Source organism: Scyliorhinus torazame, chromosome 27, assembly GCF_047496885.1.
Source record: "Scyliorhinus torazame isolate Kashiwa2021f chromosome 27, sScyTor2.1, whole genome shotgun sequence".
In the NCBI taxonomy this organism is placed as follows: Eukaryota; Metazoa; Chordata; class Chondrichthyes; order Carcharhiniformes; family Scyliorhinidae; genus Scyliorhinus; species Scyliorhinus torazame.
In genome coordinates, this window is record NC_092733.1 from 7,849,762 (window position 1) to 7,871,214 (window position 21,453).

General features: G+C 43.9%; 1 protein-coding gene across 8 annotated transcripts in view; it reads left to right on the forward strand.

The window, feature by feature from the left end:
* LOC140403169 (voltage-dependent P/Q-type calcium channel subunit alpha-1A-like) overlaps nt 1-21,453 on the forward strand; it is a 721,889-nt gene that overhangs the window by 581,274 nt on the left and 119,162 nt on the right. For 6 of the 8 annotated variants that reach the window (XM_072490879.1, XM_072490873.1, XM_072490878.1 and 3 more), the window contains 4 exons: nt 1,620-1,716; nt 14,611-14,716; nt 16,776-16,883; nt 17,120-17,220. In XM_072490879.1, coding sequence (XP_072346980.1) covers nt 1,620-1,716; nt 14,611-14,716; nt 16,776-16,883; nt 17,120-17,220 — 412 coding nt within the window. Of the gene's footprint in view, nt 1-1,067; nt 1,165-1,619; nt 1,717-14,610; nt 14,717-16,775; nt 16,884-17,119; nt 17,221-21,453 lie in introns of all 8 variants that reach the window. The other 2 variants (XM_072490875.1, XM_072490877.1) reach the window with 1 other exon arrangement.

Below are 21,453 nucleotides of genomic sequence, written 5' to 3' on the forward strand. Positions count from 1 at the left end.
AGGAATGTGACAGGTGTATCTAGTTTTTGCTAAAGGCACATCTTGATTGGAATCGAAATTAGATCTGTCGTTTTCGTCCCCCTTAACAAAGAGATTTATTTGGTTTGTAGTTTGGATTGTAAACTTTCAAAAATTCCTCTTGAACAGGATAAGTTTGCAAAGTCTGTGAACATACTTACAACGCCCGCAGACACCTGGCGTGACTCCTTTATAGATAAGAGGATGCAAGAGTCAACCTTGAAAAGGGATAGGACGTTTTGGGCCGAATGACCATTTCATGTCACACATGAACTAGGAGCAGGAGTAGGCCACTCGGCCCCTCGAGCCTGCTGCACCATTCAATAAGATCATGGCTGATCTGATTGTAACCTCAACCTCACATTCCTATGTTGCTAAAATAGAAATTATGTTCTCTCGTTATTCAGGCAGTTTGAGCTATTGTTTCCTGTATCTTCTAATTTCACTCTATGGTATAACATAGACTCTAAAGCAAGCCATAGCACCAACATCATATTAACCCCAATCTTAATCATTCAAAAAAGAAATTTAATCTTTTGCAATTTAAAAAATCACCATTGTGCAGACCAATACATCATACAGAACTGAACATCAGATATAGTCAGGGTCATTTCTACACATTTTGAAAAACAGGTTTGGTTCACCATCTTATCCCAAGTCCAAACCTTATCAAAGGGCAGCTAAAGATGGTGTCCTGATCTCAAATCTGATCTCAAATCATTAGCTTTACTGCTAATGAAAATTCATTGAAAACCTTGAGTAGCAAACACATCAACATCAGAGGAAAACTGGACTATGGAAGAGTGTAGATAGCTGATTTATATTTTAATTACTGAGTGATAGGATGGAACTCTGTTTAAGTTGAACTCTAGGTATGTGTTGATATGGTGGGTTGACCTTTACAAACCAGCTAATTAGATTGTCGGTGTGTTTGATGTGCTGTGTTTTCTACTGTTTTAAATTGAGTTCCTGTGTGTTAACTTGTGAAGTTCTGCTCTGTTTTAATCTCAGGGCCTTGTTTTCACTAACTGATTGTATTCTTTTTCCAGCGGTCGCATTCATTATAAGGATATGTACAGTTTATTGCGTGTTATCTCACCCCCTCTGGGCTTAGGCAAGAAATGTCCTCATAGGGTGGCCTGCAAGGTTTGACTTCCACTAACCTACCAAACTAAGCATCAATGAATGAGTGTGCTTTCTCTTTTTTTGCATTTCTTGAAGTAGAATGTGCAGGAAAATGCAGTCACCTAGAGAAAATAGCATGGAAATGCACTGACCAACCTCAACCTCAGCCATTGCTGCTTGTCGTAACCAATATCACTTGGCATCTTGGGTATAGTAGTGTTCATTGCTGTAGGGACAGAAACTGCATTGACAAAGACTGGCATCTCCTCACAGCAGGCAGAGGACTTGCCATCAAGACTAAAAGAAAATGTGCTCTGTACTTCTATGCAATATTTTGACATTGCATAGATATTGGGTAAATTTCTGCAATTGACAGACCCATAAATAACCTTGTAATTTTTTTTGTTTGTTTCCTTCCATTTTTCTTTTCATTCGTCTTGGATACATCTCCTTTTTGCCTCATTTCTGCTACAAAGTGGCCGCATCAGTTACACTGATATGTATGAGATGTTGAGACACATGTCTCCGCCCTTAGGCCTGGGGAAGAAATGCCCTGCGCGAGTTGCTTATAAGGTAGAAATGTGTCCTTAGTGTTCAGTGTGTCGGAGAAAATCTGTGACCTTTGAACTGTTAGGGTCAGGGATCGTGCAGTCCAAAAGAAGTGGGAGGAGTCTGAGAGGGTTGACAGTGAATGTGAACTATCTATTAGTTGATGGAATACATATCTAAAAATAATATATCAATTCCTTTTGGCAGGATTTAATTCATTCCCCAAACTCAATTGCTTTCTCTTATTTGAAATCATTATGGTGATTTCGCTTTTCTGCCTTCCTGCAGTATTTGACCCAACAATTGGTGTTTAAAAATTGAGCAAACAACTTGCCTTTGGGTGTGACATTGGGCAAGATAAAGCTTTCCCCTGGCCTTTGGAATTTACCGATCTAGCTATCAGTGTGTTCAGGAGAAAAAAAGCTCACTACATCTCACAGGGCTAAACTCTCTTTGGCTTCTTACTCCAGTCTTTTGTTTTGAGCACTTGACATCTTCCCCTCCCTTTAGATCAGTTCTCAGATGTTCATTCCACCAGGAGAACCAACATGTGGGCTCCTACATCAAATGTGCCAGTCTTCCTTTTGGAATATCTGGTGAGAGATGTTTGCTAACTAGTTAGATAGAAACTCAGGTTAGTTTTAGCCAAGATCAACTTATCCTAAATTTAACAGCAATTAATGCAAGCACTTTATCCCCCTAATTTTCTCCCATCTCGCTAGATGGCACTAACACTGAGTGCGATACGGGTCCCACGGGTACTTATCACTCCACCTGGATGCCCATTCTTTGAGGGCAAACCAGATAGTAGGTATTGGAAAGCGATTTGACCTCTGCAGTGGTGCTGGTCTCCTCAGCCAATGGCCATGCCTTCAGCTGGCATCCACAAACATGCATTGTCCAGCATTAGTGTGAGAACCTTAGCTTACCCCTACCTTGGGGATACTGTAAGAAGTCTTACAACACCAGGTTAAAGTCCAACAGGTTTGTTTCGAATCACTAGCTTTCGGAGCACTGCTCCTTCCTCAGATGAATGAAGAGGTGGGTTCCAGAAACATACGTATATAGACAAAGTCAAAGATGCAAGACGATACTTTGAATGCGAGTCTTTGCAGGTAATTAGGTCTTTACAGGTCCAGACAGAGCAACTGGAGCGACGGATAATCACAGGTTAAAGAGGTGTGAATTGTCTCAAGCCAGGACAGTTAGTAGGATTTCACAAGCCCAGGCCAGAAATCCTACCAACTCTCCTGGCTTGAGACAATTCACACCTCTTTAACCTGTGATTATCCCTCTCTCCAGTTGCTCTGTCTGGACCTGTAAAGACTTAACTACCTGCAAAGACTCGCATTCAAAGTATCGTCTTGCATCATTGACTTTGTCAATATAAATGTTTCTGGGACCCACCTCTTCATTCACCTGAGGAAGGAGCAGTGCTCCGAAAGCTAGTGACATCGAAACAAACCTGTTGGACTTTAACCTGGTGTTGTGAGACTTCTTACTGTGCTCACCCCAGTCCAACGCCAGCATCTCCACTTCTTGGGGATACTGAATTGAACCACTATCCCATTGGAGATCAACTAGCTTAGCACAAATCAGGGATGGAATCTGAGACCATGCTAGTCTTTACGACTCAGCATCACAGTAATCCATGCATTTACTCACTGCATGAGCCTTTTAAGGTTATGAACATTGTTCTTTTAAACCAGTATTCAAATCACAAATCAAAAATGCCCTGAAACAGATGTTCCTGTTTTGTCACCTCCACAACCAAAGGCAGAGGTGCTAAAATGCTTCTGGTTATTGTTCCCCTTAAGTGAATCGCCTTTCAGAATGTGTTCACAGTCTCACCAGAGATATGAAGCCTCACATGCAGTTAGAGTGTCCATGCATTGTGGGCAGAGCAATCATTCCCCTGAAAAGTTAGAAGTGAGATCCAGAGAAGCTGTGAGATCGGAGGATTGGGCGGAAAATGCATCATCAAAATATCACCCACTCTCCCATTATTCCTTTTGTATTTTGAATGCAAAACAGGGTTTAAATCCAGCGTTCCTTAGCTTGGTAAAACCTGAATCAGAAAGGAAAAGATCATTGATTGATGTGAACAAAATTTTTAAAAGAATTCAAAAGAGGAAAGTTGTTCTACAACAAGCACACTCCCCTTCCTGTGGGTTGCATGATTGTTGTGTGTTTCAGAGAGGGCAAATCACTTTTCTCTTCAGGTATTCAGGCTGAAGATTAGAATTTTTAAAGCACTAAAATAGTTTTGACTTTTAAGTTCACCTCTGACCGTTTAACTGTTACTAACTGTTCCAGCTTTTACCTATTTTCTTTCTGTCAATGCAGTTCTAACCTGTATTGGTCCCTTCTTCCCACACAATATACCTGGTTAATCATTTGTATTTTCTCCGCTCTCTCTCTCTCTATTCTGCATGCTGCAATGTAAAGATGTGCCAACATTCAGAGGCAGTCACTAGAACTTGGGCAAAATGCCCACAAAATGAGATTGTTCAACACTAAAACTTCACTCTCTTTCACTGGTGGTTTTAAATGTAGCTGCCCATAAAATGATCTATTTCACAGCATTTTAATGCCGAGACCAACTTTGTTTATTTGTTTTTGCTTGCGAGCACTATAAACTATGTTTGCTTTGGTGTTGGGAGCTAGATTGCCCCATGATTGGTTGTGGTGGGGTGTTTACCACAGAGAAGAACATGATATCCTGGTTACAAGTCAAAATGTTGGCATATCAGTACACCCATCTCAGACACTGTCCCTTACTGAAATCCGTGTAATCCAGCCCATGTGTAACCTCTTTTCCAGCCCATTACATCACCTCGCTTTTCCAGCCCATGGATAACCTCTCTTTTCTGTTCCTTACTCCTCTCCTAATTTCAACACCTACCCCATTCTCACCTCAAGATGCCACTCGTTTTTAATTTTTAGAATGGATGTGTAACAAATATTACTATTTAAATCTGTATGTCATCCTGCAAGCTGACTAGATAAGATATAAATACTCCAATTGTGGCAAAGATATTCTTGTTTGGGCTTGGGGCTACTTGTATGACCAGATCCTTTCCCGTGGTCCTCACCATGTTCTCTGGACCATGTGTTCTGCTCTTCTGTGGGATATCGCCAGAGTTGGAATCCATAATTATTTCTTTGTCTTTTGTCGTGAGGGTGTAAAGGCAAGGAACGCTTTTAGATTGGCCTTCATGGGTCAAATGAAAGCTTTTTTATAGAGCATGTATTTTAAATACAGCTATTAATCCTAGAATTATTCTCTTCCATTCTTGATGAGCTTTCATTTGCCTGTTACTCAGTGTTGCTCATGACTTCAACGCTCAACACCCAAAAAAATCAGTGGATGATTTTGACCCAAGTCAATGTTTAATGGGTTGTATAGATGTCTGCAACACGTATCCATAAATCACATCTCTGGGATCAAACACTTCAATTGATAATGAGGTGAGAATGGTGAATAACCCTGCACTTTCCTTGGACCAATTAATCCAGTGTGTCACAAGATTTTGAGACTGGGCATAACCCTGTAGGTCGTAGATTATCTGAGTTAACACAGTTCAGATTCTAAAAGGCGAACCCCTGTAAACTTAAATCTGCTATCTGTGAAACTTATAAATAGATTTCTCAAAGGGGACGCATTTGCCCACTTTCTAATATGGATGATTTAATTACAGCATGAACTGTCCCATACATCTGTAAATAGTTGCTTTCAACAAGGTCAAAGATACTTTTTACAAGTTGCAGTTGCCAATGCAGCTGGCCTTTCCTTGGAACTACAGGACAGAAACATTTCAGGAGTGTGACGGAGAAGTCAAGATTAGAGGGTTTCATAAGCAGGAGAGATGAAGTAGAGAAGGACGTGAGTGATGTTGAGATATAGTAAGATCATGGATGGCGATGAAACCAAATGTGGAGTTTGTTGCTCAATTCAGGGTCATGTGGGACACTGAGGATGTGAACTGATGGGTTTAGTCTGAATGGGTGATGGGTTTGGGACAGTGAGCAGTTTCTCATGGGGCCAGGTTCAATCGTGCTATTATTGTCCTCAAAAAAGTTGTGGAATGTCCTCAAGGAGCTGATGAAGCAACTGGATGGACAACAGTTGCAAAGGGTAATGTCAACATCCAGATATAAGCTGAGCCATGGATGCAGCCAATAGCAGTATGTAAACAAGAAATTGGAGGGGAGTTAAAGCAGACACAGAAGTATTTTCTGACAAGTGCGTAACCAATAAACGGCATTACCAATGAAGATGGAAGGATCAGTTGTACCAAAGTTGAAGGAGAGGTTGAGGAATCTCAAGATGACTTTGAACAAAATGGGCTTGGTGCTGTGGGTGAGATGCGAACCAGACAAGTGATTCAAACAGGGAGTGCTGGGATAGATGGACTCAAATATGTGGGGCGACAGAAGAGAGCTCAGTGAAGGAAACAGTTTTGGATAGAGTGGCAAAGCAAAAGCAGGATTGCTATGTTTTGGGTCCTGGTATATTTCCAGATCAGTCAGTACACAAGTAGACACAGGGGATGATTAACATTGCAAATGTTCTTTGTTGCTGTCTCAGTCGAACTGAGGATAAAAACATGGATCGTGCGATCCCACAGGTTTACAAAGTACAGAAGGCCAGACAAAACATACAGTCCATAACAAGGATAGTAAAATGGAGTGGATCAGAGTGTGATCAGAATGATAGATTGAGAGTACGGACTGGTTTAGGGGTTGTGGTCCAAAGATATATGCTCACATCTGGGACTAGATTGTAGTCTTGAAATACATTTGTGAATCATAGATAATGTCGAAGAGCTTGAAATGGCAGAGTTTGGAGCATGCCTGATGTTTTGTCAGTCACAACACATAATTATGTACAGACTCCTGGAATGGTTCCAGCACAGGAAGTCATTCAGTCAGTCATGTGTGTGTGCTGGCTCTCTGCGAGAGCAACCCAACTCGTTCCCCTCCCCCACATTTTCCTGGCTGTAGCCCTGCAAATTTTATCCAAACCTTTTTGAAAGCCACAATTGAATCTGCTTCTACCAACACTAACCACTCCTAAAAACTATAATTCTAAACAACGCATGAGACACATAGGGCGAGATAGCGGGGTACTTTGGTAATCTAAACTAATACTGATATCTTGGGATCTAACTCCCTCGCCTTGGAGACCTCGGGCGAGTGCCGTTCAGTGCTGGTCTCCACAAACGGCAACTACACAGAGTTAAACTTGTGGGGTCTCCCAGAGGATTGAGGCCCCCATGTGCTTGCTCTCTGGGCACCCATGCAGTGCCAGCCTGGCACCCTGGTTGCACTGCCAGCTGTCAGGGACACTGCCAGGGTGCCAGGTTGGCATTTTCTGCATGGTGGTGATTAGGCCAGGGGGGTGCCTTGTGCTGGGGGGGGGGGGGGGGCTGCAGGGGGGCCCGGGGGGCCCCTCCCTTATAGTGAGTTGGGGGTTCGGGGTTCACATCAGGGGTTTGAGAGATTGGGGCTTCATTTTAAAATGGTATCCCCGATCTCTCGCTGCGCTGAGGAGTTCTGGTGAGCAGCACAGAAAACGGGGCTAAGCGTGGCCTTGCCGGCGAGTTCCCCGCTGAACCCCCGGTCTACCCAGATGGGTATTAGATAGCGGGGTGCTTCTCGGCACTCTGAGCGCCCATGTTTAAATTGTATCAGTATTAGTTTAGATTACCAAAGTACCCCGCTCACATTGCACTCATGGTTTAGGAATCACTCCACTTTTATTAAATTTAGATAATAGCTGTTTTAAGTTTCTGCAGTAGTTTTGTTCAATTTGCTGAAGCGGTTATCTGCTCCCCACAGCTGATGTGCGAGGACTTAAAGGGTGCGATTCTCCGGAAATATTATTTGGCAGGTTTTTCAGGGAGATTCCCGCTGGCTCTGCCGCCGAGTTCCCCACCGCTATTCAGTGACACTTGGTCACTTTTTTGGGCCCTGAGGAGTTTCTCTCCAGTTTCGCCCACACTTAGACTACCTTTCAGCACTGCGGAGCTGAACACAGAGATCGGGCCGCCATTTTGAAAGGGTGCCCCAATCTTAAAGTAATCTTGTGGGAGCCCCCCAGTCCCCCCCATGAGAAATATCCACCCCCCCCCCCCCTCCCCATACTACTCCACACTCCCCAAGTGAGGACACCCTGCCATGGGGTCCCTGGGGGCCGCCCCCCTTCAGGCCCTCTAAGCCCCCTTACAGCACCACCCCCCTTCCAGGACCCCCACCTGTCACCTCGCCAACCTCCCAGAGACTCCTACTTACCTGCACTACACACCCCCACCCTTCAAACGCCCCCTCCACCCTCCATTCATGGGTATGCCCCCCCGCCTTGGGCTTGGACTGCACCCTTAGCAGTGCCACCCTGGCACCCAGGCACTCTTTCACTGCCACCCTGGCATCTGGGCAGTGCTCCAGAGGGCCACTCTGCACTGATCCCAACCTCCCAGGGGTCTCCAATGACCCGAGAGACCCCGCCCCCCTTCCGGGTGCCGTCCGGCCTGGTCTACGTTCTTGTGGACCAGCATTGATCAGCAATCTCCCTGGGGAGCTGATGAATCAAGGGAGGCCGCTGGATCCCAGGTAGGTAGGCCTTAAGAAGGTTTGCGATCTACTTTAGCAAGCGCTGTTTGGTCCCGCCACGTTTGGGCGGTTCCGAATCCCGCGAGGCACGGAGACTGCCGGGAAAGCCGCGGGATGGCTCTCCTGGGACTCTCCGGCCATGTTGTACTCTCGCCTGAGCGCAACGCAGCCAGAGAATCGCATCCAAAGGTTTGCCCAAACAATCTGCAGTTGATCTTAATATGCCAGTCTATTTTATATTAGCCACCTGGGCAAGAGTTAAGGGCTGATATTTGGTCACATGGTGTTCCTCATTCTTTGGAATGGTTGGAATCTTCCAGTTGAATTCCAGTCTTAATGCTTCCTCCCAGACAGTTTGACTAAAGTCTTCTCATTGGTGTAGGGATGTCAGTCAATACTTGCATTGCAACTGAGCAGTCCCAAGATCAAGTCATAGAATCTTCTTGTCATTGACTTACCACCTGTGCCGTGTTGAGTGCCCTTTGAAAGCTGTAAGGTGGCATTACGTTCTTTGGAATATCAAGAATGGGACTTACTCAGTGGGCCTTAGGAACAGCTGCCAATGCAGGATTCTGCGCTTTTATCTATCTGGGCCTTCCAACTGGAAAACGTTTTTTCGGAGGAAGAAATTGGAAGGAAATTTGAGGGGAGACGAACAACAGTTCGAACTGAATACTGTCAATTTTAAAAAGGCAAATCTTACGTTAAGGTTATGGTCCTGTAATTTCCTTGGGGGTTGGTTTAGCACAGTGGGCTAAACAGCTGACTTGTAATGCAGAACAAGGCCAGCAGCGTGGGTTCAATTCCCGTACCAGCCTCCCCAAACAGGCGCCGGAATGTGGCGACTATGGGCTTTTCACAGTAATTTCTTTGAAGCCTACTCTAACAATAAGCAATTATTATTATTATTATTGTTATTAATTGTTGCCCCTTCTCTGTATGGTCCCCCTCTGCCCCTTTCGGGCTCACCCCAGCTGGGGTTCTGCAACAAAGAAAAGTACAGCACGGGAGCAGGCTCTTCGGCCCTCCAAGCCTGCACCGACCATGCTGCCCATCTAAACTAAAATCTTAAAGGACAAAGAAAAGTACAGCACAGGACATGTTAGGAAAGTGTGAGAGCAGCTGAGCTGGGCCCCAGATTATCTCCAAAATAAAAGCAAAGTAAGGTGGATGCTGGAACTCGGAAATAAAAACAGAGAATGCTGGGAAAACACAACGGGTTTGGTAGCAGCTGTGGACCGAGAAACAGCAGTAATGTTTTGAGTCCTTCTGCCAGGCTCGAAATGTTAACTCTGTTTCTCTGTCCACAGCTGCTGCCAGACTCGCTGAGGTTTTAGAGCATTTTCTTCTTTTTTTATCCCAGATTACCTCTCGGGATTATCCCAACTCTTTGCTTGATGCCTCTCTCGGGGCCATGATTCAAATGAAAACATTGTGGATGAGCAGTGGTGGCTGATCTTGTTCCTTTCCCCAGTAGAACTGTTTCTCCCACCTCCTTCTTCCCTGGGTGTCCAAGTTTAGATCTTTTCCCTCCCCATTCGCTATGAAGCTCTCCACTCCCCTTTGTTCCATACCTTGTGTGTTGACCCTTTACACGACCTCAGAAATAAGCAGTTCAGTTAGCATTGTAACTGTTTCCACAGCTGAATGATATTAAACCATGTTTTGTTTAAATTTACAGCACCCAATTATTTGTTTCCAATTAAGGGGCAATTTAGCATGGCCAATCCACCTACCCTGCACATCTTTGGGTTGTGGGGGTGAGACCCACGCAAACACGGGGAGAATGTGCAAACTCCACACGGACAGTGACCCAAGGCCGGGATTGAACCGGGTCCTTGGTGCCCTGAGGTAACAGTGCTAACCACTGCGCCACCATGCCACCCTATATTAAACAATTAGTAATTACTCCATGAACCATTCTCCTGTGATTCCACATCTTGCTCTACCAGTCTCGAATAAACTTTTAACAGAGCACAGATATGTTTGATATTTATTGTATTACGACCAACCCTTCCCAAAATATGTTGATTTCTCAACCAAAAGCTGAGCTCCCCTCCATTATATAACTGCCATATAGATCAGAAAGATCAGGAGTTCAATAGCAAATATGGAAACAGGCTCCTGATTGCAAAATTGAAGTAGATCTAAAAGTGAGAAATGAAACTAAAAATAGCAAAAAGTAAATCATTGAACATTCATATAAACAAACAAAAATGCTGCAGATGCTGGAATTTGAAAGAAAAACAGAAAAATGCTAGAGAAACTCAACAGGTCCAGCAGCATCTGAGGAGAGAGAAACAGAGTGAACATTTCAAGGCCAAATAACTCTTCAGAGCTAAAAAGGAGAAATGTGATGGATTGGTGGGAGCTAGGAGGATATTGCAACAAAGATGTGCATTAAACACCCATAAACCAGCTAACTTGCAAAAACTCCACAACCAAAGCCTAATTCCCCATTGGAAGTAACACACTACTCACAAAATCAATGCTCAAGAGATCATGAATGGGATTCTCTGACCCCCCAGCCGCGACATTCGCTGATGGCGGGATTCTCTCTTCTCGTTACTTGTCAATGGGATTTCCCATGGAAGCCGCCCTACGGCACCGGGAAACCTGCGGGCAGGGTGGGTGTGCTGCCAGCGGGAAAAAGAATCCCAATCGTTGGAGAATTCCGGTCCGGGTATTAAAATGGAGCCAGGCCAGCTTCATCATCAATACAGAACATTATCAATACAGATCAAACTCCCATCTTCCTACACCACCAACAGACTCTGATTTTCTTTTTTAAAAGATGCCCAATTAGCTTTTCCCTTTTACCTTCCCATGTTTACATTTTCATTTGTGATTATCTTTTTATATCCATGGGCTTTTCCTCTAATCCATTCTGACATTTCCTGTCCTTCCAAACAATACTACTTGTCCAGAAATTCTGTGCTGATGGGAAGAATGCTTCTGTAACATCTTTTGATGCCCCCAATCTCAAAAGTAATTTCTGAGGTTCCATGGGAACATACAGAGAAATGCACATAGAAAATGGAAGCAGGAATCGGCCATTTGGCCCTTCGAGCCTGCTCCTCCATTCATTATGATCATGGCTGATCATCAATACCGTGATCACGTCTACCCCATATCCCTTGATCCCTTTAGCCCCAAGTGCTATATCTAATGCTTTGGCCTCAACTACTTTCTGAGGTGGCGAATTCCACAGACTCACCACTCTCTGGGTGAAGAAATTTCTCCTCACCTCAGTCCTAAAAGGTTTACCCCTTATTCTCAAACTATGACCTCTAGTTCTGGACTCCCCCACCATCAGAAACATACTTTCTGAATCTACCCTGTCTAATCCTGTTTTATAAGTTTCTATGAGGTCCCCTCTCACTCTTCTAACTCTTCTAAGTGCCAGGCAATACCACCTCCAAAAAGAGAGAATCTAACCACCTTCCCTTGACGTTCAATGCCATTGCTATTGCTGAATCCCTCATCACCAACATCCTTGGCAGTTACCATTAACCAGAAATTAAACTGAACCAATCATATAAATACTGTGGCCACAAGAGCAGGTCAGAGGTTGGCAATTACTGCAGAGAAGAACTCATGGCCTGACTCCTCAATGCCTGTCCTTCATCTACCAGGCACAAATCCAGAATGTAAGGGAATACTCTCCACTTACCTGGATGAGTGCTGCTCCAACAACATTCAAGAAGCTTGACCATCCAGGACAAAGCAGTCCACTTGATCGGCAGCCACTCCACCACCTTAAAAATTCACCCCCTCCACCACCAGTGCACCATGGCAGTGGTGTGTACCATCTTCAAATAACACTTCAGCAACTTGGCAAGGGTCCTTCAACAGCACCTCCCAAACCCACTGTTACCCTGAAGAACATGAGCAGCAGATGCATAGGAAAACTAACCATGTAATTTCTCCTTCAAGTCACACTCCATCCTGACTTACAATTATGTCATTGTTCTTTATTGTCGCTGGAAATGCCCTGGAGCTCCCTCCCTCCCCAGTAGGTTATGTGGTGTACCTACACCCATGGACTGCAACTGTTCAAGAAGGTGATTCACTACCACCTTCTGAAGGGAAATTAAGGATGGACAATAAATTCAAGTCTTGCCTGCACTCCTCACATCTCATGAATAAATAAAAAGAAATGGGGAAGAATTCTCCCAAAAAATTAGAAAGGGCAGGATTCTCCAGCTGCGCCCGCCTGGCGGCCAGAAATTCCCGCCTGAGGTCAATGTACCTATACATGTTCCTCATCACGCCCATGGCTATCTTGCCGCGGGCGTGGCGAAAGAATCCAGCCCTCAGTGTAATTTTGGGCGAGTAAACTGCTGCGAATTGCGCTGGTTGATTCCGACGCGATTCCCATCGCAATCCTCCCACACTTGGTCATTTTATTTTGGAGCCAGGGATAATACCTGCGAGAAAAGTGGCGTGTGGGACCCAACGACACAGGCAAGCCTGGCCTCAGAGAGATCGGGGCGCCCTTTTTAAAGTGAGAGAGCCGGGAGACTCTGGCTTCAAAGGGTCTGAGCATATTAAATGCTAATTTAAGTATACTTATCAGATTATGTCAGGGGCCACGTGCATCACGCTCTGTTCGGCACCTGGTGCGAACACCGTTTAGGGGCTCTCCCGCTATTCTGCGTGCCATCGCAACACTGGCGGAGAATCGTTCCCCCATGGACTATTGAGGGGTGAAATTCCTCCTTTAGTGAAAATACCAAGAGGGTAAAAACAGTGTTAAATCCTTGCTGCATTGTATTCACTGTAATTACTGGACAGGATTTTCAGCCCCTTATTTGAATTGCTACAGCGGTGACATTTACACTATGCCCTGCAGCCTACCTATGACAATGGCCTCTCACTCACACACCTCAGCAGGCCTGCTGAGCTTTCCTTGACTGAGCTTCTACCCATGGACATCACAACTGCGGAATGTCTTCAGAGCAGAGATTCAATACACTCATGCCTTCTCAAAGACACAAAGTTGATAATGTTATATGTTTCACCTCAGGAGATGTCCAGAGGTGTGCTCCGGTTCCCTCTCGGTGTCACGCTGTGGTGCAGTGAGTTAATTCTTTCCTGAGAACAGTCCTCTCAGTCATGACATTTTTAGGATTATGGTCCTGGATCAAAAACTAACAACACTGTGATGAAGAGGACCTGTGTTCCTATTCGGAGTTGCACCTTGCAGCACAAATAGCTTGATTCAGCTCAACTTAAATTGGTACTTTTCAAACTTTTCTGTGTGTCAGATCTCTCACGTTGGTTGCGACCGACTGAAAATAATGGTAGAATGACATACTCCTGTAAATCACGTGCAAATACTGACACACACCTGAAGACCATCTGCAAATACTGATATTGACACACTGAGGACCAACTGTTCTCTGCCCTAACTTCAGTGTTTTAACTGTTCGTAGGAACAGTGCTGTCAATACAGGGGTTCTTTTGTCAGTGTACTGAAATTTAAATTCTTCGATAAGGCAAAAAATAAAGAAGGCCAACGACTTTACAACCCCTTGGGGAATCCGAGTTGGAACATGTCTTAAATGATTTCTATTGTTCCTTAACTTCAGCACGACTTGATTTCTGGATACTTCTTCAAATACCTCTGCCATTTTCAGCTCTCGCTGTCTCATGCTCCCTCTCTTGATGCTGCCTCTTCCTACCTCCCTTTCCCCATTATCTCTCGCACTCTTTTTCTCTCTCTCCCTCCCCGCCATTACGTGCTTTCCACTTTCCTCAGAGATAACCTTCAAACCATTTCATAGTTTCAAGCTTTAATTGCATCAGATAAATGCACTATCTTTGTCCATTCCTAACTCACTCAAGAACCTGGATGCTGCTGTTATTTATCCTTGAATAATGCTCCATTGCATTGAGAGGGCAGATTTTGAGCAATAGCATTTGTAGCATAGCTGTGAATGAAACACGATGTCTTATCCTTAGAAGCTTCTCTGTGAACTCGACTGCACTGCTTGTCCTGTGGGGTACTTGTGCTGCATGCTGCATGGATCTGCACCACTTAACTTGTGTTTGTTAACTGGATGTCAGTACCTCAGTGGAACTGGGAATGGCCGTTGCATTGTTTACTGTTCCACAGATTATTTGTGTGCATCGTGTTAAATTGCAATGTTGACCTGCGTACTTGCATCTGTACACCAATGGGAATGAGCTGTTTGACAATGTTTAAACTAAAATGAAAGGAACCTCCAACTGCTTTGCGGTGACTCCGCCAAACAGCAAATGGTTTGGGCTAGGTTTGTTGTGATTGGTTCCCTGCAGAGGCTCCTGCGAATGGATTTACCGGTTGCCGATGACAACAGCGTACACTTCAACTCCACGCTCATGGCACTAATTAGGACAGCCTTGGACATCAAAATAGCAAAAGGTACAGTGTGGATTTATCTATTGTCATGCGCATGCAGGCCATGGCTATTGCTACTACACTACATGACTAAGAAAAGTTTGTGAAGATTTTTCTTTACATATTATCAACCTTGTCCCCAAGTGTCCCAAGAATATCTACCTTACTTGCATAATTATCTCATGTTACCAAGTGGATGAAAGATGGGACATTCATTTATTATGCATCCTGACTTTTGTTTGCAGGGTCCACCGACACATTTTTTAATTGTGTCAACGGCTCCCAGAAGGGGCTTCACACCTCACATGCATAGCCTTCCCAGGGACCAGCAACCTTTGTAACCTGAAAGACCTTTTTTTTTGCCTAAAATAAAATTTCTGGCAAGCCATAAGTCGAAAACTCTGCATTTCTAAACCGAATACTTGCTAAATTGCCAGTTGTCTCTATTAGAATGCATCATTTTCATTAATCTTAGAATACATATTAAATTAATATATCAGTAGTAAAAAAATCAAAATGAAAATAGGCCTAACTAAACTGGGTTACGGGGATAGGGTGGAGGTGTGGGCTTAAGTGGGGTGCTCTTTCCAAGAGCTGGTGCAGACTCAATGGGCTGAATGGCCTCCTTCTGCACTGTAAATTCTATGAACCATCACAGTTTTTGAATTTTTTAAAATTACTTTTGTAATAAAGATCTTTAAAACAAACTTTAACTTAGATACATAGAATTAAGGCAATTGTTTCAGCTACTGATTCTCATGATTAAAAAAACTTCAAATGGCAGATTCAAAATTATATATCGTCTCAACTATATTGAAGCAATAATGATCAGACCATAAAATCTATTCCTCAGACCAAATAACTATGGTGTGGTTATCCCGCTCTTAATAGGTTTAGAGCACAGCGATGCTTTTCATTAAAATGATCATTTGAAACTGTAAAGTGCAGCATAATGATTAGCATTTTATCCCCACAATAACATGTTAACATAATCCAACTGGAAAAGGTTTGGACCACAAGAGATGTTAAAGAGCTGCATGTGGACCCCTGACCTAGCCTGACAATCAATGCAGCACTGAGGGAATGCTGTGTTGTGTGAGATGCCATCCTTTACATGGGTGGTTATTGTGCCTGATGCTCCAGGTGGAGGCTAGCCGTGGTGCCATTGGGAGGAGAGTAGGTGGCTCTTCTGGTGCCTTCCCTCAGCCAAGGCACAGATTTAACTGGCGATTCTGTTTATTCCTATGGATTAAAAAGCCTTGTTTCATTTGTAATCGTTGCAGCACTTCACATTAATTGATTGCTTCTGAAAGATGTGTTCAGACACTAAATAAAAGCAAGTCCAGGTGGGGAAACATCCAGCTTCCAGACCACTTTCAATTTCACTCCAACAACAACCGCTAGAAAGTTTAGGGAGGCTGCCATGATTCTGCCTCCTTCAGTGTGGCACGTGTCTAGCCTCTGCTCAGCATCTCCCTATTCCAACACCACTCCAACTCCTAACCCGCCCTGAACGGGGCAAATCATAGGCGCAGATCTGTGTTTGATATACAAAGGAGGTGCTTCAAAACAAACCTTCTGTACCCCAAATACCAACTTAATTTTCAGTGGCATTGAAATTTTAAATAAAAACACCGTCTCAGATTTGTACCACAACTGCTTCACTCAGTTGCAGACTACCAAGTAATATGGGGAAGTTTTGCCTCTGTTCGCTATGCATGCGACAAATAGGTTTACATATATGGCACATAGCGGGGCAGCACGGTGGCTCAGTGGTTAGCATTGCAGCCTCACGGCACCAAGGTCCCAGGTTCGATCCCGGCTCTGGGTCACTGTCCGTGTGGAGTTTGCACATTCTCCCCGTGTTTGCGTGGGTTTCGCCCCCACAACACAAAGATGTGCAGGGTAGGTGGATTGGACACGTTAAATTGCCCCTTAATTGGAAAAACTTAATTGGGTACTCTAAATTTATATGGCACATTGAGGAAATCTTGCTCCATTGTGGTTGCGATAAAAGCATTTTTGCAACAATTGCAGCCTCATTGAAACTTCAAAATGTTCTACCAATCTGTTTCTTTTTTAGGAGGAGCTGATAAACACCAAATGGACCGAGAGTTGAGGAAGGAAATGATGTCTATCTGGCCGAACCTCTCCCAGAAGACAATTGATCTACTTGTGACACCTCACAAATGTAAGTGCAGTTCTCATCGTAACTTCCTTTCCTCCTTCATCACTTCTTTACCATTCATATTGTGCCAACAGGAAAGGCACGTTCAGTCCATGTCACTGTCATTGCTGTGTGTGACACTATGCTATGTTTAGGACAAGAGTACAGGGAGATATTGAGAACATGTAACCAACAACAAGCCCCAGCTCTTTGTTTCAGTTTCCTAATTGGTTCTCTTGTCTCAATCTTTCTGCCTGCAGCAACTGATCTCACAGTGGGGAAGATCTATGCAGCTATGATGATCATGGAATACTATCGACAAAGCAAAGCCAAAAAGCTCCAGCTACTCCGTGAGGAGCAGGTACTAGCATAACGGAGAGAAATGATTGAATCGCATACTGTCCAAAAAGAACAAAACAGAGAATATCAGAGAAAGAAAAACGGCTTTCCTTAATTTGCTGTGCTTCCAATTTTGCTTGATGTATGCTGCTTATGCATTCCCATCCATGCTGTTTCACTTTAGATGTCACAGTAATAGAGAATAGAACATTTTTAACAGCACTGATCTCCCAACCTGGTCATTTATTTTTGCATCTCAGCAAATCTGGGGTATACGAACTGTGGCTCATGGGTCATACATGGCTGGGAGGTCCTGGTAGTACTTACCATGCAGCCTCGTTAACGGTGTTTCAATTTGCACACATCTCTCCACTTGCTGGTTTGTTCCGTTTGAATTTTGTGGGCCTGGAGGTTTGGAAAGGACTCTCCTTAGCACTGTTGCGCTAGGAACACAAGGGTCTGTTAGCAGCGGCAAATTGAGATACAATGGGAGCAAGAATTTAAACTTTATGTGATTTATGAAGATCCATGGTTAACAGGTCATGAAGACGCAGCTTGAATATTCCTTCAAACACTCAGCTGAAGTTGACTAAAATTAAGGATATAGGTATTTTTACGCTTTTATTATGATCTTTTTAAAGTATATATGGATAGACAAAAGCACCATCACCCTAATGAAAAAGTGTTTTGCCAAATCATTTCTTTTTGAAAGAGATGAAGGTCAAGGAGCTCAAAGATACGATGGTGTGTTTCAGCAACAAAATTAGAAAAAAGTTTGCCAAGTCTTTTTTATGCAAAAGTGATGCCCCTTTTGAGGGAGGAAGTTTGCTCTTTAGTATCAGTTGAGCCTGTCAGATATCAGAGGTTTATCTATGCCCATTGTTTAACCAATCCCTTGCTTTCTTCAGGAAATATTTTCTGTGGGGTTTTTTCCATCTATTTCCTGCTTTTAATGTCTGGCAGCATCTGGCCCCTTTTTTTTTACTTTGAGTGTATTGTGACCTCATGTTGTTCACATGCATAGGACTGAGCCAATTACTAGACTCAGCCTTAAATCAATATTCTGCCCATGTAGTGTTAAATTTCTGAATCTGTGGCCAGTGTTACAATCAGAGACATCAAGTTTTAGAAATGTGTTCAACACCAGAAAATCCTTAATTGTACTCAAAGCACGTTGAAGCAAATGGTGATAACATCAATATATATATATATGTGCCAGCACTTGCACAATACTAAATGACCTCCCATGACATCTGGAGGTGGAGCACAGTTGCAGCATTTAGCTGCTATGGCGGAACTGTACTTAACCTGGCCTTACGGTCACTGCTCAGGTACATCCGGTGAGGAAAGTGATTTTATCAGATACATCCTGTGGTCAATTAGAGGCTAATTGCTGAGGGAGGTTTCTGTACATTAGCAACTTTCAGTTTCTGCACTTGAGAAGAGGTCAGGTTATCTATCAAGTACAGAAAATTGACAATTTTGGTAAGATTTTGACACCTTTTTGATATTTTGAGATATTTGAAGTGTGATACATGCTAACTTATGGTTTTGTATAGTAGTGAATTTCCATGCTCCCAGTATGTCAAGAGATGGTGCTGTTTTATAAGGACAGGACCATTATATGTAAATTCTGCTACTTAAGTGTGGGTAGGTATTTGACGGTTTAAGGAATTGACAGGAGTTGCAATCTGGCGGGAGGTGGTGCAGGTCTTGACAAGCATGGCCTGGCACAGGCGGTGGACCTCATGGTGGGTCTTAGTGACCCGTTTGACTTCTCCGCTAGCGGGAGATCGGAGCGTCGGAATGGGATCGCCGCCATTTTCTGCCCGACGCTGGATTCTCCGCTGCCCACGGCTGGTAGCAGTGGGGAATGCAGCCGCCAGATAGCCTACTAGCACTGGCTGTCTGAGTTTACATTGAAAAAATAGCCACTTGGGAGTAGCATTTGACAACTAGAAGCTATAAAACTGTGAAGTTACAGCCTCCAGGAGGAGAGAGAAACTGGAGAGAGGTTAAAGAAAATTGAGATATTTAAATCTTCTCATTGCTTCACGTTAACGATGAAGCTGTCAAACCAACTATTACATATTACCCAAATGTTTAAGACTGTAATAAAGCATTTTTAGTACTAGTCGGAATGTTATTTACAGTTATCCTGTAGCAGTGAGATATACAGCTACAATTATTATTGTAAAAGGGACATATATTCTGATCAGAGGGGACCTCAAGAGGCACATAGGTGATGTGATTGGGATGTTTAAAACAATGACAGTAATTGACAAGATAGATGGGGAATAACCTGCAAATTAGGGGAATTCAGAACCTAGATGAAAGAGGAATTTGAGGCCTCCTATTTTGGGGTACATGGGCAAGGCCCTGCATGTTCCCTGCACAAGAATGGAGAGGTTCAGGGAGACCTCGACATTGTAACCAAACTTAAATAGTATCAAGCCAATAAGGCAAAAGATGAAGCTAGATCTGATATCTGTTATTGCCGCAGCATTCTTCACCTGAGGGTAGACTGGGATGGGGAGGGAAAAGGTCCGCAAAGGGATGGTTCTGGGAACGGCGGGGAGATTGGAGCTTGGGTAGAGGAGATTGGTTCCTCAGGCTGGGCTGAATGTGCGGTGGAGAGAGAGAGAGAGAGAGTGTGTGTGTGCCTCAGGGAATGATCAGTCCCAAAGATAACAGATTGGGTTACGGGAAAGGATCAGTTCTGAGGATAAGGGATTGGGTCTTAGGGAAGGATTGGTTCTAAGGTTAAGAAAGGAATGGGGATAAGGGATTGAAGACCTCAGTGGCGGTGTTTATACCTATCCAATTGGGCAGCAGACTTCCAACCAGAAATATACTTTCCGCTTTTCATATTTTGGAGGCTCGTGAGTTACGAAGTAGCTGAAAAACAGATTCTACTTTGCCATATTTCAAAGCCACAACCTTCGAATTAGAATTAAGCTGGAAAAGTGTGTCCTGAAAATTGTCTTCACATAAAGCACATAGCTCCCACATGATAAACTGATGGTGCTAACAGTCAGCATGGGCTCCACATAATCTAATGTCCTAAACACCTACACTTCAGTTTCTGCTTTATCTACAAGGCAGCTAGTTAACCTCTGTGTCTTTTCTACATTCCACAATTCTGACATCTGGGAACAACTTTGCGCTGGTACTGGACTGGTCTTGTCTGCTTTGGTTATGGGTGGTCTGGCAGTTCTGCCTTTGAGCCTGGAGTGTAAGAAGGGAGCAGCTAGTAGAAGAAGTGTGCTACACATACCCATAGTGGCTCTTAAGGGAGAATCTTTCATCCATCAACTTTTTCTGAGAAGTAATGCAGCACAGTAGCATGGTGGTTAGCACAATTGCTTCACAGCTCCAGGGTCCCAGGCTTGGGTCTCTGTCTGTGCGGAGTCTGCACGTTCTCCCCGTGTGTGCGTGGGTTTCCTCCGGGTGCTCCGGTTTCCTCCCACAATCCAAAGATGTGCAGGTTAGGTAGGTTGGCCGTGTTAAATTGCCCTTAGTGTCCAAAATTGCCCTTAGTGTTGGGTGGGGTTACTGGGTTATGGGGTTAGGGTGGAGGTGTGGTCTTGGGTAGGGTGCTCTTTCAAAGAGCCGGTGCAGACTCGATGGGCCGAATGGCCTCCTTCTGCACTGTAAATTCTATGATAATCCTATGATGTAGCTCCTGTGCTTCATCAACGAGACTTCTTATCAAGCTACCTGCTGCAGCCATGACTGGAACCTTGCATCACAGCATGGTTAACACGGTGGATGTGTGTCTGCCAAGATTATGGTGGCCCTTAATTTGTACACTCAGTTAATTCCAGGCGATAGCAGATTACATAAGAAACGTCTCCCAGTTTGAGTATTGCTGAAGAGAGACATGTTGCCAAAGGTTTTCATCTTGCACTCATTAGGACAAACACAAGAATGCCAAATTTCAAATGATCACAACAATTTATACTACAGGAGAAAAGGTGCTGTTTGTTTGGTAAGTCAACTCTGATTGGCTCAGGCATTGCCATAGCGAAACCAGCAGGAAGTATAGGCTCCCCATGGTTCTACTTAATTCAAAAAGATGCAAGGCTTGAACATATTCTTTTTGTTTGCAGAGAACAGGTCCATGGGTATGAATGTATGTCACCTCTAGCAAGCATAAATGAACCATGTTTTGAGCTCAACTGATAATCTTTAATTGGTTGTTAGTGTAGCTATTAGCACACTCAGGATTGTTCAGCAAGTGCTGCCCAATCAC